The sequence below is a fragment of the Callospermophilus lateralis genome, chromosome 2 (genome assembly GCF_048772815.1).
Source record: "Callospermophilus lateralis isolate mCalLat2 chromosome 2, mCalLat2.hap1, whole genome shotgun sequence".
In the NCBI taxonomy this organism is placed as follows: domain Eukaryota; kingdom Metazoa; phylum Chordata; class Mammalia; order Rodentia; family Sciuridae; genus Callospermophilus; species Callospermophilus lateralis.
The window spans coordinates 59,617,344-59,635,566 of record NC_135306.1 but is presented as its reverse complement, the minus strand read 5'-3'; the positions used below and the strand labels follow the sequence as shown (position 1 = coordinate 59,635,566).

Below are 18,223 nucleotides of genomic sequence, written 5' to 3'. Positions count from 1 at the left end.
AGTAGAAGAAAAAGGAGAAAACCTCAAACAAATGCCAAGCACAGTTCAATCAATGTGGTAAAAATAGAAATCAAAATGTAAAAATGCAAATATACTTACAAACCTCAAGCCTCGGGATAGATTATACTCAAGAGTTCTCATTTTTTTTTTTTTAACAATCAACATATTTCAAGTTTTTAATTCTCTCTCTACTAAAATGCTTTAGCTACCATAACCATTACCAAATCAGCTTGTTACATCCTGACAGAACAATACAGACCCCGTGGGCATCTCAAGTCCCCCTGAGCCTGAAGGAAGAAGCCACGCCAGGGTTGTGGCATTCCTACCTCTGACATATAAATTGGCAGGGGCAGAATAGCGAGTGCCCGCGCTGTTGGTGGCAACACACTCATATTTTCCTTGGTCAGATTCTTCACTCTGTTCGATCTGAAGGGCTCCTGTGTGGATATAAAATATATTGCCAAAGAGATGGTCAGAGAAAAGCTTTTTCAATTCAGAAAGCTAAACCTCTTAACAACATGAAAAGCCCTGCAAAGCGAAGGTCCGCTCAACGTCGATTCAATCTCTTGCTAAGGTGCACAGACAGAAAATGATGCGATGAGAAAAACATATAGAGATTATTTTTTTTTTTACATCATCAACGCTAGCATAAGAAAACAATATCTTTTTTTTCCCAAGCAAGGCTTCTAGTCATAATTAACACTCTCATTTCCTAGACTAATAAAATGAAGATGGGTGAGACTGCTTCAAGGAAGTATGGCTTTTAAATAAAACAAAAGATTAATTTTTGGTTTTGTTTTGTTTCATTTTGGTATCAAAAGTGGCGCAAAAGATAGGTACGCTCAAAAAAAACCAGGCTGGGTTTTCAAGAAAGTCTTCTGCGGAAGAAAGCCAAAAATACGCAGCGAGCACAAAAAGGCTGCACAAAGCGAAAAATTAAAATTAGTCATTATCAATTATCAAAATATTACTTAAAGAAACAAAACTCCCTTAAGACATGCAGATTTTTTTTTAAGAAAAGAAAGACAGTTTGCCACGACTTACAATCATTTTTTTTTTTTTTTTTTTAACATTTGCTGAAAAACAAAGAGCAGTTGCATTAGAAGATTTTTAAAAAGTTCAAAAGCACGGCCCAGGCCAGCCAGGAAGAGCCAACCAATCACTGCTTGAGGACCTCGAGACGGATCCCCTAAGACACCCATCAAAATCCACCAGTGGGATTAGCAGTGTGGTGTCACAAAGCCCCAAGAAAAATACAAAACAAGAATTACAAAAGAAACGAACACTGAGTCAAAGTATGAAAAACCAGCAATACCACATACCACCAAGAATACTGAGCACCTTGTTTCCATGGCCTGAAGGACAGAAGATCCAAAAATCCAGAGACGAGTAATCCAAGAAAAAAAGAAGTGGGAAAAAAAGCATTGCTGTCAGACTGGAGGCGGGTGGGAGCAGGTGGAAAGGGGAGTCATTCTTTGACTTTTAAGACATTAAGAGAAAAAAGAGTCGAAGAACAAAAGCAAAAACCTTTTGAAAGATAAAGACAAAAAGCAGATGGTCCAGGCTGTCTTCTGCATGTCTGCCACTGTTCTCCAGACCACCTTGGCTTTGGTCCAGAACAAGAACAGCTAAGGAAGAAAAAAAATGATCTTTTTTTTTCTCCAGTTGGACAAAAAAAAAGGAAAAAGAAGAAAAAAAAGGAAAAAAAAAAAGAGAAAAAGAAAAAAAGAAGAAGAAGAAAAGGAAAAAAAGAGGGACAGATGGTACGCTGTGACTGGTCTGTGGTCTAGAGACCTGGATATGCTTTCTTTGAAGCATATCACAACTTAAATAATCATTTTCATAAAGGAAGAAATGAACAAAACAAAAAGAAAAAGGAAAAGGAAAAGGAGAGCTCACAATATGAGAGTCACGAATCATAATCAAACAGTACAAAGGAAAAAAAAATTAAGTTGATGGACATTATTGGAATGACTTTGGAAACCGGACAAAGATGAGAGGGATGAAAGGACAGAAAGAATGAGTAAGATCATTCTGTGAACGTTAGTTCAGCACTCTTACCTCTTATTGGTGTACCACCTGGGTGGATAATATGAATGCAAATAAGATTAGAAAGAAGAAGCATTAGTACGAGAAGAAGGAGGCTAGGGCTGGGGAGAAGAATTAAATTAGATTTACAGAATTAAATAAGGTCTTAAAAGAAACTTGAATTACTCTACTGGTAAAACAGGAATATATTAGATAGTATTATTAGATCATAAAAGCAAGTTGCATTATACCACAGAGGGCAAGGACCATAATAGGCAGCATTGCCTTTCTCAGAGGGCAACTGAGTTCTTAGGTATGGGGTCACATAGGGTTAGAACTGTATCTCATAGGCCTCATATCCTTAAGAAAAAAAAAATAGAACTATACAATATTTTTTAAAGACATAATTTAGGTACATACTGACTAAGCTATTTAAGTATATATATAAATATGCATATATATATACTGTTATAGGAAACACTAAGCACTAACTAGAAACAAACACTGTTGACTGAATATCTTATGCTATTTACTACGTTGCATTTGTGTGAATAACAACTATTTGTGTACTAATTTATCTTTCTATACAGTGTTCTTACGATAACGGCTCTGTGGAGGTGTGCGTGTGCGCGCCACTATGGAGATCTGGTGTCTACACTGACAGTTAGTAAAATGCATGCCATGCATTTTATTATTAATAATAATAATATTCTGAATATGGAAATTAGTGGGGGGTGAAGTGCGCTTCAGAACTAAGCACTTACCAATGGATTCTGGAGATTTAAATACGGAGAGAAGAAAGACAGCATAAAAATATTATTATATTCCTTATAATTTGGTACAAATTTTTCAGAGTTAAAGCTTTATTATACTATATCATCTATGTTACATGTGAATAATCAATTCTTTATTTACAATAACAGAATGCTAATCTACAAAATTCTGCTGACAACAAGCAAAAGAGGCAGTTAACAAGACGCTTTAACATCACAGGACAGGTCAAAAGCTGAGAATTCTGGGAAGACAGGCAGTTAAACAACTTAGCACTCTATATCCATATTACTACCCATGTCAAAGTAAACACCTTATTTATTAATATATGCCCCCATGAAATTAACTAGGGACAGCCTCTAAAACTTAACAAACTTAGAATTACCTCCACTTTTAATCTACAGAGAGCAAAGGAATAAACTTGGATGCGAATGGGAGAGGGAGAAAAGGATAAGGAGAGAGAGAAAACAGCAAAAGCTGGAGTCTACACCAAAAGCAGGCTTCTGTAGATCCAGTCCCTGGAGGGTTCAAAAACCTTGAGTGTGGGCGCACACTACTGTGGCTAATGTGTAGAAAATGCTCGCTCACAGTGATAAAGTAGTAATAAAAATCCCCTCCTCTCATCGGTACTTTGAAAAGGACTTTGTAAATTAAAAAAAAAAAAAAAAATCCATCTGGTTACTCATAAGAGAACGTCTATGTGATTTATGTATTAGTGAAAAGAAAGCAGATGTGCCCAAACTTTACTAAACTTTGATACTTGGATGAGTTCAAATGTAGAAGACAGCAGAAAATACACTTTAATAGAATTAAATCATTTTAGTGTTTAATATGAACATTTATTTTTTAATGGATATAACCATTGGAACTCCTTGCAAGTTCTGAATGAAGTCCAATGTTGAAATAAATTTCTTTCAAAAGAAAAGAGAAAGAAAGAGGAGAAAATGGATCCATCAAATACTGCAGGAAAGCAGTAAATTAAAAAAAATTATCAAAAATACAGTCACAGCAGTGAGCAATGTGGATTAAACAGAAGCTGCAAAACAGAGAGAGAAGAAAGACAGACTCTGAAACAGGTTATGACATCACACACATGGACAACACATTAAATAACAGAGAAAAAAAGAGGGAGAAAAATCAATACCTCAAAATTAAAAATAAATAAAATAAAATAAAATAAAAATAAAGAGAGAGAAAAATTTTTTTAAAAAAATTCTCTAGGAGTTACTAGAAACAGTAACAAGACCCTACCTGATCGTAACTGCTTAATACGACCATTGTTGTTGCTTGTGTCGACAGGTAAGAAATCTTTGAACCAAGTGATTTCTGGATCCGGATTACCACTGGCTGCACAGAGCATGGTGGCAGTGCGTGTACGCTCCACCACCTTCAGCTGAGGGCCCATGTCAATGGTAGGGAAGCCCCTGGGAATTTGGTCCTCTGTAAGACAAAAAGTAACACAAAAACTGCATTAAGAAGTCAAATGTCCAGAATTCAATATTACCCATAAATCTCCCTTTTAACCTTATTCATTATGTTGAGAACCTAACACAAACCAAGTACCATTACATTGGGACACAGCCATCATCTCTGTTTCAGAGCAGCAGAGTACACATACGTGAAAGGCCAACACACAAATAGCTGAGACTGTGATACAGATTGAGCTCCCAGTGAGTTCTTCAGGAGCACAGATGGAGTAACTACAATATTTGTGCCTGAGGAGGTCAGTAAGTATCAAACTGAAGCTCTGATTTCCAATAGCCCTTGAGGAAGAAGTCCAAGTGACCAAGTTGCAAAAAGGAAAAAGGGATTTCAGAGAGAGAGAAATATTTTCACTGAGTGAGTAAGCATAGACTAGTGTGGAAAGTAAATAGAAGTTCATGCCCCCTGCAAACAAGCAGGTTAGCAAGGAGCTAAGTTAAGCTGTCTGTACTCCAAGCTAATTTGTTTCACTTATGACTTAAGTAAAACTAAACACACTTAACCCTCTGGGTCCACTGGTTGAACACTTAAATGTTGCAAGTATTGAACCAGTTGAAGATTCAAAGTGTCTGGAAATAAATTAACTGTACTGAACATATACAGGTATTTTTCTTGCTATTATCCCCCAAACAATGCAGTGTAACTATTTACATATCATTTACATTGTATTATACAGTTACAAGTAACCTAGAAATAATAAAGTATATTGAGAATGTGCAAGACTATATGCAAATACCACACCACTTCATACAAGGAACTTGATCATCCACTGATTTTGCTATTGTACGGTGTGTACACACGTGTATGTTCTGGAATAGATTCCTCTCAGATACTAAGAGACAGCAGATGCAATGCTCAATCATAAGGTGCAATACAGATGAACTTCTTTATAGGAAGTTTTAATTAATCAGAAATTTGTCTAAAAGGGATTTAACCAAAGAACAAGTCAACACCCTACTAATAACACAAAAGTAAACAGGTCCTTTGGAAAGAGAATAATTTCTTCCATCTCTAAGTACCATTTTCAGTCATTAAAAACTTGAAATTCCTAATCTTTGAATTTCAGACTCATTCACAGTTGACTTCTCCATACTCACATCAAGTTATTTTAGATCTCTGTTGAGAAATTAAAGTCTACTGAAATTCCCCTATCATGCTTCACACTGATAATCTACATTGCCAGTTCTTCCAGTCAGGAATAGAAAGGTATTGAAGGAATTTTGGTTCAATGAAAATTATCTGAAGTAGAATTCAGCCGTTTGTTTGAAGACCATTAGAGAAACATTTTGCCTTCCAGTTGGGATGACTAACAAGAGACCATTATACCCTTGTGACCACCAGTATCTTTTCACATGCCAACAATTCTAAAATGACTCAAAATTATCAACTCCAGGGAGCAAAACATTAGAAATCATCAGATGTGGCATCAAACTTCCCCTTGGATGTCATCTACAAGCTCCAGCATGAGTGGCAAATCCCCAGTTGATTCTGTGAATCTTACTGAGGTTTAGTTACAATTTCTAGTGCAGAAGCCCAACTGTGGTGCCTCCACCATGCTTTCAGTCAGCTGTAGGTGCTCTCCTCCCTCTCCTCTTTCTAGTCTGCAAGGGAAATCAAACGTCTGAAAGCTGCCTAACAAACTCCTTTGTTAAATCAGGTCCCACTTTTCTTAGCCTTTCATGGATCACTTCCTCCACAGGAAACTTCTTCTGTCTACACTGAGATTGTCCCCACTCCCCAGACAAATCATGTCTGTTGAGTCACTGTGCCTCCAGAAAGCCATCCAGATCAAATTGCTTTCATTGTAAATCTTCTTCCAGACTCCTACATATTTAATCATCTCCTTGTCAGAGATACCACAGCAGTGGGTTCCTAAATCCACTGTCTTATACTTACCAATTATATCAGGTTATCCCTCCACACCATGAGTTCTTTCATGTCTCATCTGCATCCGAAAGCCCCTACCCTCTTGCTAGTCTAGATTTGAAGATTTTAAGGTAAACTCCAGTGGTTTCTATTCCTACTTGTGAATAAATACATCAAAATGCTTCTGGGCAAACTTTCTCTACTATACAGAACTTCTGCTAAAGAGGTGACCTGTAGCATATATTCAAGACTGGAGGGGTTCTGAATGTGAACATTTGATTTGAAGATCCCACCAAAGAAGAAAGTGCTCAAGAAGAGCAAAGTTCAGTGAACAGGTCTAAGTTATTAGGAGAGAAAACTGATGGAGGTACGTAAGTCGATGTATAGTCTGGCCCATTTGCTCAGCAGTATGGAGGTTAGATATCTTCTATTAAGCAGTCTAAGCAAGATCAAAAGTTCAGTTTGACATCTAAATTTACTAGAGAATATTTTCCCTTTAGACCAGTTACTTAGGGCCTGGAACTTCAAATAAGTAAATAAATAAATGTGTGCATGTACATTTATGTGCATGTGTGTATTATATATGTTTAACTTCATTGGACGACACATGTTAAGTTGAAAGTGGCAGCTCTTTTAAGAAACCATAACATTGTGTTTACATAAAAGCTTATACATTCTTAGTCAAGCAGAGATCTACAGTGGACAAGTGTCAGAAACAGTGGTAAAGAGTGTAATATCAAGATGATTTTTTTTTAAGTCTCCAAGGGAAAATTAAAAATTAAAACTGAAATAAGAAGTATCTTGCAAATTAGGCTATGCTAATTTTAATAACCACTTGAATTTCTTCAGTCAGTTCTTTATGTCTTTAAAAATTCTGCCCATCTATTTCCATCTACAGTACAATTCTAATGTTATTTAGGAACAAAAAATAGCAGAAAGAGCAATAGCTCTGAACTTGGCAGCTATTGACACAAAATGTTTCAAAGGATTAAAATAATTTATCTCAAGTGCTCCAAAGTCAACTACATTGCCTTCATCATCTAGAAATGAGGTTCTAAAAAAGTCTTAGGATTTTGTTATTCTCCATTTTTAAAACAACACAGTGAGGTTAAATTAAAAAAAAAAAATCACCTTGGGATTCCTGATTTTTTTTTTTATTCCTCAAGGCACTATATCACCTCCCACCCTTTGCATTTAAGCCATGAATATTGTCCTACTAATTGTTGGTTTTCTTCTAAAAGTTCATCTCTCAGAAGAATCAAGTCAACCTTACAGGGCTGATGGGTGGTGTCAAAAACTTAAAAAAATTTTTGAGCCACTCCAAAGCTCCTACCAAGGAAATCTAGATTCACAAGAAATGAAGTCCTCACCTTTGGTATAGCAGAAAAAACTGACTTATGCCCACCTGAAAGTAGCCTAATATATTTGCATGACTGGTTTGGTTTGTTTTTTTTTTTTTTTTCCTTCTTGACTCATAGAGAATACTCCAGAGCCTCTTTTTATATATAAAGTATACAACAAAGATAATAATTCTTGCATACTAATCAAACAGAGAATGTAAAGACCATACTTTTCTTATTTTTAATAAGGGTAATTAAATTCTATCCATCCCCCCTTTGCATAGAAACTCTTTGAATGCACATTCTTCATTAAATTTTCATGAGAAACATCACAATGTAACAGATTCGAATAGCCAGAGCTGCTATACTTTGACAGTTGTGGCTTGTTTCCAATTTGACTGTCAGGTATTTGGCAATAAATCTCAGTATTCAACATAAAACGAACTGTAGAAATAATGAAATTTCTAATTGGAATGCTTATCTCAGTGGGCATTAGAAGATGTTAATTGCCTTTTTTCACCCTCTACATTTATTAGTGATTTATACAAAACTGCCTTGGCTATTGGATAACATCAATTTTGACAGCTTATCAAATGAGTGGTACCAGAAACTTGGGAATCAAATCAATACTCTTAATGCCTTAACACATAAACTTTCACAAGGGAAAAAAAAAGCAGTTATCAAAAAATAATAAATTGTCAATGTTTAGTTTTAAACTTTTAGATGAGATGAAAAGAAAAACATTTTGTCCTATTCATTAATGTGCTCATTAAGTTTTAAAGTGCCTTACTTAACACCGTTCCATATTAATATTCAATCATGCAGAATTAGCTACTAATTTATCAACAATTTAAATCAGACTTGACCTTCATGAAGCCATTTGGTCTGTCATTTTGAGAGGCCATTAAAGGGCAGATTACTACGTACTTGTGCTTACTGAATCGTAGACTCATACATATTTTGTTTGGAATGGCAGTTATAATAGAGCAGGAAATATAGCCATTCTCTGAATATGTTTATGTCTTAATGAAAAATGCTGATAAGGAATTTTTAGTTCTGTTTAAAAAAGAGAAACAGGAATGTCAGCATTTCTCAGAATTAACTTTCCATTGCTATTCAACTTGTTAACAATCCCTGACCTGCCCAGGACTTCAAAGGTATCAATGATGAAAATACCTGTCTCTGTTTTACAGGAAGTCAGCCCTTAGACATCTGTCAATGATCAAGAAATAGGCTTTGCATAATTTGCTCAATTAAACCACTTTCATTGTTTATTCATGAAGAATATTAGTGATAATACTTTAATTTTTGCTCCAAGTCCACAAACACTGAACCTCTCACATTTGAAAGGAAATCTTGAAACTCTAAATTACCTCTTGAGGCCAGAGTCCTTCTGAGGTAGCCTCAATTATCTCGTTGTCTAATCTTGCTAGGGCTCTTAAAGATCATACCAGTTCCTGCCCACTGGTCTAACCGATTTAAGGATATCTTCAAGGAAGGATTCTATATTATGGGTCTTGGAAAAATTCAAAATTTATCAGATTTATCACCAATACATTTCCTAGGGAAATCATGTCAATCAATGGTATGCTTCCTCAAATGCATTATCAAAAGATTTGACAAGTATACCAGAACTTTGGGCAAAAATGGTGGTATAATAAAGGAACATCCAAATCCAAAGGAAAAGACGAGCAGTTTTTTCCTTGGTGAATTTGTCCCTTGAAGTCATTTTTCTAAGTACCAGTTTATATGACTCATCCTTAAAATTACCCAACTGATATTACCAATAAATATTTTATGATCATCAATGTATTGTATGAACTCTTACAAGCTCAGGGGAGGCAGGAGCTTTGTGTATTTCCTTTGTACCTTCCTTGTGTTCAAAAGATACTTGCAATGTGGCACATTTAGGATGCTGTGACAATCATTTCAGAGCTCATTCATGAGGCATCTCTGAATTCCCAGTGCGTTTATTCGATGGCACTCATGTTAATGGTTAACCATTCTTTAGTAGTTTTGTGGCTATACATTTGGCTTCTATTTGAGTACCGTCCATCAAATGGGAGAAACTATTTTTAAACCCCTATTTTTTTTTAAACACCAGGTTAAGAAGTATTAGCCTTATAAATTCACAAAATGTACTCTTTAATTTGGTTTAGTGAGCAAACAATTTTCTTCATTCAAGATGTACACCGCATGTGGTTCTTTTAACTTTGTTGCAGCTGCTACTTAAGGATGACATTAGTTCCTGGACTTCTTCATTTTATAGGAGGCCTTCTTGCATATGTTACTACAAATCAAATCAAAACCAGGGCCATGTGACAAAGCGTAATGTGTGAACCCAATGAAACCAAAAAAGAGCAAAATGGGATATGTATTTATATTCTAGTGTTAAGCTACAGAGGAATGGAATTCTTGGTGTTCAAACTAATGGAAAAAACAAGTGGATCACCCAGTTGCATATGGAGGCAAACATTGTAGTTCTTCTTTCACAAATAAGAGCAAAGATTTCTAAGGGACTGGATATCATAAGACTTGAGGAATATATGGTATCAATTTACAGACAGTAAAAGTGACTTTTCCCCCCTAATTTGGAAGGTAGAAGAATGGAAGGAAGTTTTAATTAACAAGAAATATGGAAAATGTTGAAATGATAATATGTTGAGTATTTTCTTAAAAGCCCTAGACCCTAATCCTCACCTGATAGAGAGTTGGTATGTTTTTATATCTAAGAAGACATACGAATTGTCCTAAAAATTTTAAATATATATTCGTTATAAAGAAGGTCAACTGAAGTAGTCAAATAAGATGTTTGTGAAATAAGATAATTATAAAGTACTTGTGGAATTTGCAGTATATATTAAAGATAATAATTTGAATTGAAAAAAAATCCTACTAAAATGTCAATAGATGGCATCATTCATGCTACAAATATTTAGTGTCAGACTGGGCATTGTACTGGGTATGAAGCACACTGGAGACTCTATGTTGTGATTTCATTCTATCTTCAAACTAATTGGATTCTGTGGCAATAACAATAGTACCCAGTTTACAGACAGGAGGACTAAATGAGAAAATGCATTAAGTGTGCCTAGCAGTGCCTGGCACTAATCTGGCATCCAGGATAATATTAGTATATATGCACTTACTTGATGCCAAGGTCCAGCAGTGGGTCTAAGTAGAACAGAGGCATGTGACTGTAGGCCTTAATATAACAAGAGCCACAGCAATAAACTGAAAATGAGAAAACAGTCCATGCAAATCCCAAAAAAAGTAGGAGATATCTGGACATTCAAGCGAATTTAGAGAGCAGTGTCCATGCAAAGTAACTTCTTCAAAGCTCATGAAGGCTCTTGTTTCCCCTGTTTGAATGAGTTTTCAGGGTCCTCAATGATTCAGTATGACCAATAAAGAGAATTCATATTATCTGATGAACTGTCCCCCAAAAGGAATTTTTAAAGGACTAAATATTTGGGATGGCAAAGCTTTGTTTTGAGTGACCAAAAATGCTTAAACCAACTGGTTTTATATATGTCGTGGAAGACATCTCTTGTAGTAATTCAGAGAAGGAGAGCTAAGTATTTATCTCGGGCAGTTGATCATGTTAAAAAGCCTATATGGCTTTCTCAAATAAAAAGATTTTTTAAAAAGATGAAACCAAGAAACTAGATGCTTTTGGTTATGTTCTTCCAAAAAAAAGTTTTTTTTCCTATTTAGAAACTGAATGCTGGGCAAAAGAATATAAATCAAGAGATACCTGTGTATATCTCTAAAGGTTAACAAAACAGTCCTATTAATTGTCCAGTTCTAAAGAGCAGATTCATAAATATAAGAAAGGAATTAGTTAAAAAAATCATGTTGGAAAAATGTAACATTTTATATATTACTAAGTGCTATGATGCCCAGTATCTCTCAAACATAAATATTTGAGTTTTTTTAGGGTGGTGTCATTGTTTTCATTTTCTGTGGACATAAAGCAAAGACTCAGTAAAATTAAGTTACTTGTTCCAGACCAGACATACAGTAAATACTAGAGAAAGTCTTTTAGTTCTAAATTTGGTGTATTGTAATTTAATCTTAATTTTATCCTGTTTCTTCTACAACTGCTGTTCTTTAAATTCATTCATTCCATGAATGGTGATGAGCTCTTAACTGGAGTCCACTCATGATGTTTACACAGTGAAAAAAATTGTGAATACTTGGTTATTTCATACTTTAAGAAGGAAGTATCAGACATTAACATGCCATGGGATATAGTAGTAACTTTTAAACAGGTCCACATTTTAAAAATTCACCTTTTGATATACATCAATTGACTTCTCATGAATTTATCAATGGTTCTAAGTAGAGATAGAATCCTGCCTGCCAAAAAAAGATAGATAAGAAATGGAAGGAAGTGAAAACCATGATAAAAATCAAGTGATTTCCCTAAGGAGCTCAAATTCAGCACTGTGTCTATATCTCTGACCCCTCGGTATTCTATTTAATTACTTAGGAAGGGCTATAAAGGACAGGAGTTCTGCCATACACACAGACCAAAAGACAGTACATGGACCAGAAAACCCAATGTAAGTAGACTCTATGCCCACTCTATAACCTCAGGTCTCTCTGAGGTAATCTGTGACTAGGAACGGCTACTGTTGTTAAAAGGTAGTAATGACTAGCTTTCTTTGGGTGAGCAGAGGAATCAGGGTTTCAGGAACAGGACAGCATAAACATAACGATTGGAGCATTTATTTGCTACTTTCTTGAACAGCCATAAGTTTTCAAGTCACTGTCCCATAGAATGAACCACAGTATCAGCCTACAAACAAGAGTCGTTTTCTTTGCAGAATACATTCCTTGGAACCAGGAAAGGACATTTATTATGCTTTTCTTAAAGAAAAGAGTGTAAATAAAGCTTTTATTCCCACCATTCCAGATGGCAACTGGGTATAATTTGTACTGTTTGACCTCATGACCATATTATTCAAAAATCAATCTTCCTGCAAGTGAATTGAATAAGGCTCTGAAAACAAAAAAGTAAAAACAAAATAAAAGCTAAATCATGTTTTCAAGCAAAGTTGAGCCACTGGGCTATTATCAAAATGATATGCATATGAATGAAATAGGAAAAGAAACATAAATAAGATAATCCTAGGCTACTGTAATTCAGAAGGAACTTATCTAAACCAGGAGAAAACTGCTCTTAAGCATTGACATTCCAAATAAAATATTTAATAAAAATCAGTCCCCCAAAAGTAATTATGAACAATATGCAATAAAATTTCAGTCTGAGTTCTCTTTGCAAGTTATTGTACATAGGTGGTATGCTTGTGTTAATATGGCTATTCATAAATCAAAGCAGCTTTTATTTTAGAATGAAATGAGTTGATTAATCAGTAAGTAAGGGCAGTTACTAGGTAAAAGAGTCTCTAAGGGCATTCTAGAACAAAACTTCATTTTATGAAATAGTCTTCAAATGTTGAAGACTGTTTGTAAGGTACTCTTGGCACAGAATAAAGCCAAATTGTTTAGAAGGAGTGTGTGCAATTATCCCACAAATTGCAAAGTAATGTCTACAGAACACACACCCCAGTTAGATTAAATTATCATTTATCTGAATGTGGATGCATCCATTTCACATTGTATTAATCAATTACCTCATACTGATATTAGTGTTTTAAAATCAGAAATATTTAGAAAAAAATTTAAAAAGAAAAGGTACCCCTTTTCTCCTATACAGCCTCAATATCATTACTTAAATATTGACTTAAAGATCCAATATCCAAAAATTAGACTTATATCCCTAAGAATAGGAGAGTTAATCTTATTACAATAACAAAATGTAGTAATCACTTTCACAAATTATTTTGCAATCAACTTATATTTTCTAAAAAGGACATGCCATAGTATCCACCCTAACATCCATCCAAAAGACTACCTTTGAATAATAAAATAATTAACTACCTTATAGAAACTTCTCTTCAAATCATACTAGGAATTTTATTATATTTAGAAAAAAAATGGAGTGAATTTAAATTTTGCTTTTTTTTAAAGAAGAGACCCAGAGAAAAATATATAGTAAAGATGTAAAGAGAATTTATTTTGTTTCCTTTCTGAATTATTCATATGCTTTGTAAAAGTTAGGAGACCTAACAAGTTCAAATCAAATAAAACTAAGAAAACCATTCATTCTAGCTGCTTCACTATACTGTGAATTCAAAAAACAAACAAACAAAAATAGAAAAAAAGAAAATCTTTTTGAAATAAATGAATATTAAATAAAAAAGAAAACCAAAATGAAACACATGGCATTGGATTGAGAATGGAGGTATTATGGTGAACACCTAGTTTTAAATAAATGAGTTTGTGAGTATAAAAATGAATATAATTATAAATAAGTATCAGGCACTCATTATTTAACTTAACCAACCACATCTTTCCTAGCTAAGTGAACCAAAAGAGCATGGGAAGAGCAATGTTGAGCAGTCATGGCCATGCCTAGGGATCAGATCTTGATTTCTAACATCACTCTCCAAGAAAACAAAACACTGCTCCTTGGAGAAATGACTGATGCCAACCAACACTGAGACAAGGAAAATACAAGATGTATGTGGAATTATCTTGTGTAAGAAAGTACTCAAAAGATCATAGGGAGACATTAAAATGACAAAGAAGCCAGAATGAGGGGCTCTTGCTGGCTAAATGTGGAACAAGGTGAACAATTTTTTTCTTTTTGAAATTGACAAAGATAACATACTGTATAAAATGAAAAGTTATGAGTGGATGCTAATACAATCAAAGGAATAAAATGGAAAATTTCAGGAGGAGAGGTATTGTTACATAGTCTCAAAGTAATTTCCCACAAGTATTAAATATGAACAAAAAATAAATAGGTTTACATTAGGGAAGTCTCACAGAAATAGCCTTTATCAGGAGCCAACATTAACAACGTTGGTAATGGGATAAGCAAAATTCATGTGCTGAGAAAAAAAATATAACATCATTTACAAGTTTTTCTTGCAAAAGTGATCCATAAACTATATAAGATCATGAGTAAATATCAGCAAACCCAAATGCGAACATTTTATGAAAAACCAAAATTGATATATTCAAAACTGTCCCGAATTGTCAAAGAAATAACTCTTTCAAATTCTTGACAAAGCATAATTTTGAAAAGAGCCTTGGAGGAAAATTAGAGAAATTTGAACTGGGGTGACAGGTGAAACCTCAATTACAATATTTACTTTCTCAGTTAGGTTAGCAGTATGTTCTTGTTTGTATAAATATAGATTCTGGGATGACAGGCATCATGTCTGTAATCAACTCTCAAATAGATTATTAATAACAAGTTCTTCCTGTTGTAGGTTCCACCTTTCTATGTAATTGGATTGTCTGAAATCATAGACAAGTAATTATAATTAATTTATAGCACCATGAGATTTTATTAGTAATTATAATGAAATTTATAATATCATGAATGAGATTTTATAAAATCTTTATATTTTATTGAAAAACTCAGTTGGATAATGTTTATTCCCAAAGCGTTTGAGTGGTTATATGTACTTGGATATTTTTGTCCCAACTCTGAAAAATATTTCCCCCCAAATTTTATCTGAGTCCCCCTGAATACAATGACTATTTAAATAACATTTCAAGTGTCCTTATACATTTTACACCATTGACAACAACATTAGAAAATTTTAATTTCTGACAATATGTGAAATCCCATAAAAGTATGACTTTCAAATGTTAAATTTCCAAAACTTAACAATGAATAAATTTGAGTGACAATTCAAAAGCAGGTTTCAAGTTCATAAAAAGACAATGTAATCAATATTCAAAAAGTAATTTCAGGTTTATGATTTTTATTAAACAAACAAAAAAGAGGTAAATAATTTTCTTTCTCAGTATCAGAAATTTTACCAAAAAAATAAGCTTTTTGGTGATCTTCCTTCTAAACAAAATATCAATTTGATTTAAAACTAAGAATAGCTTGAAAAATCTAAATATTATTTCATATACCAAGCTTTTGAAAATGTTCAGGAAAAAATCCACAACCCCCAACTCCAGCTCTTCACAGTATTCTTCCTAGAACACATCAAAGATCCTGCTTGTGCTACCTTGATCATTAATTTCTGGGAGTGATAGGTAAGAAGACCCAGCCTCAAATTTGGTGACTCAAGTATTTAAAATTTTTCCAGATTTTACTCTGAATTGCTTAGTAAAGTTCTCATTGTTTTATTTGAAGGCAGAAGATGGAGTCTTGTGAAAGACATAGTAGCAATTTTCTGTTGGAAGTAGCTTAAAAAATAAAAATATCAAATCAAAGGAACTATTGGGGAGTGAAATTGATCAAATTATGTTTTTATGGGTAGACAAATATGCCACAAAGAAGCTTATCATTTGGCATAATATGCACAGAAAAAAATCAATAAAACATGAAATATCATACATAAAAATGTTTCACTATGAAGAACAAAATCCACAAAAGTACATCAAGAAACATTTAAAGATAATGTATATTACCCACGAATGTGTTGTGTGTATATATATGCATATAAACACATACACATAGAAAAATTTCACATCAGTACAAATAACTTTATATTACAAAATACAGTCTGAATATCACGCCTAAGTACCACCAAATGAAACTAGTTTACATTTTTATCAGTGTACGTTTTTCCTCAAATTCTTAAGAATCACAAGCTGTTAATTTATAAAACTACTCAAAGAAGTCTATAACTGTCATATCCTTTAACAATTTTTTTAACTTTGCTCCCTCTCTATATAAACTTACGAATCAAAAAAAATCATAATAGAAAGCAAACATGGTATAAACATATACATTCCATTTTGAAAGATTTTAACATGTTGATCAAGGGAGGTTGGACTTCTAGAAAATAACTGGACAGAAGAAAAATATCCCAAAAGGGACTGAGTTGACCACCAAACGATCCATGAAAAAATTCCCATAAAGCCTTGCTATTAGACAGAAGAGATACCAAGCTTTCTCATAAATTATAAAAGCTTCACTTTCTTCTTCAATAGATTAACCCAAACAATTAGAAAAAGATTGAAAATGCACCTGAGGAGATGCACAAAGAATTATGGGTTGTTGTTTTTTTTTTTTTCCTGAAGCAACTGGAAGAAAGGTTTTTAAAGGTAAGTATACTTGTGGTGGCATTTAAGTGTTTACAGGCCATGTGTAATGGAAAAAATATGTTGCTCATCACCAAATTTGCATTTTGAAAAACATCATTTTAACAGCAATGTGAATAATGCATTGGAGGAGGTAAAAAAAAAAAAAAAAAACCAGATGATACAGGCATGCCATTAAGGAGGTTATAGAGATAGCACCTAGGCAAGAGAAAAGTAAATCAAGACAGTTGTGGAGTTCATGGGGAGAAGCAGGAAAAGTTCAAAGAATTTGAAGATTAATTTTACAAGTTTTGGGGTATGTTCTGAAGACAAGAAATGAAGGAAAATCGTCAGGAATGGCTTTTAAAAACATAATGAATTTGTATGGTATATTTTCAGTCATGGCTTACTTTTGGGAAGAATGTTATCTATATGAAGAACTTAGGAAACAGACACTATGCCCCCAGGAAGGATGGACGCTTACCAGGAGAGCTGCATTAGGGCAAACTCCACAACAAGCAAACAGCAAGTACCTACCAAGTGAATACTGATCCACCTTCATCTATAGGAACAGAGGATTGGCAGGGTAAGCCATTTGCCCTATGTGCTCTTTTAGGGTAAAGGTAAGAAACTTCTGCTTCTGTCTATACCTGTGAGCTTAGCAACCTTACTATGGAGATGCGAGGGGTTCCCAGGGCACCAATTCAGAATGGAATGGAGATAGCCATGAACTTGCATCCATTTTCTCCACTGATGATTTAAAGACAGCAGAGCATACCAGAGCAGGTTTTCTCAAGCCCAAGAAAAAACTCACAGAGTTTTAGACTGTGATAGTCAGTGGGCTCTTGAATAAAAGGAAGAATAATTTGAGTTCTACTCCTATGAAGGCACAGCATCAAGAATCTCCTCATAGATAACTTGTGGTTGTCACATTTTAATATATAACATGCCAATTAAACAGATACAAGTTTCCAAGGATAAGATACTCAGAAGGGATGCAATAAGCCTTTCTCTTACATACTGAAAACAACCCAGAATTGCTCATTTTCTTTTAGTTGTAATAGACTGACATATTGTTATAAATTTAGGAAACATACAGTCTTTAATTCTTAACAAAGTGACAGCAACTTGACAAGAGAAAAAGTTATCTCAGCTTTTAATTCACTGACATTGAAAGCCAACATATCCCAGTGCTGTCCCCACAGCACAAGTGGATGGGTTTTATGTTTGCTGCAAGATTAATGCGCCTTCAATTGCTCAGTGATGATGGCTGTGAGGCTGTAAGAGCAAACAGTGTGTGTGTGAACTCACTAAAGGAAGTATGGACATGTATTTCAGCCACTGATCCTTAAAATAACCATGCTAGCTAAGTGTTTATTGTTATGAAGATACTACACAATACAGTTTTGTAAATTTACATGATGGAATTCATAGGGCAAATCATAATCAAATGGGCAAATTTCATAGTTTTTCAGGAATTAGCTGAGAAAAACATAAAATATAATCAAGAATGTTTACCCACTGAGAAAAAGACATTGCCCATTTAGTTTTTCCTGATGTATATCGTAGCCCACTCCAGTGCTAGAGATTTGGGCTTGAAATCTCAAACT

At 34.2% G+C, this 18,223-nt stretch overlaps 1 protein-coding gene across 1 annotated transcript in view; it reads right to left on the bottom strand.

Moving 5' to 3' along the window:
* Ptprd (protein tyrosine phosphatase receptor type D) overlaps positions 1 to 18,223 on the bottom strand; it is a 382,192-nt gene that overhangs the window by 184,453 nt on the left and 179,516 nt on the right. The window contains exons 4-5 of the mRNA XM_076845982.2: positions 4,051 to 4,239; positions 327 to 437 (exon numbers count right to left, since the gene is read on the bottom strand). Coding sequence (XP_076702097.1) covers positions 327 to 437; positions 4,051 to 4,239 — 300 coding nt within the window. The remainder of the gene's footprint in view (positions 1 to 326; positions 438 to 4,050; positions 4,240 to 18,223) is intronic.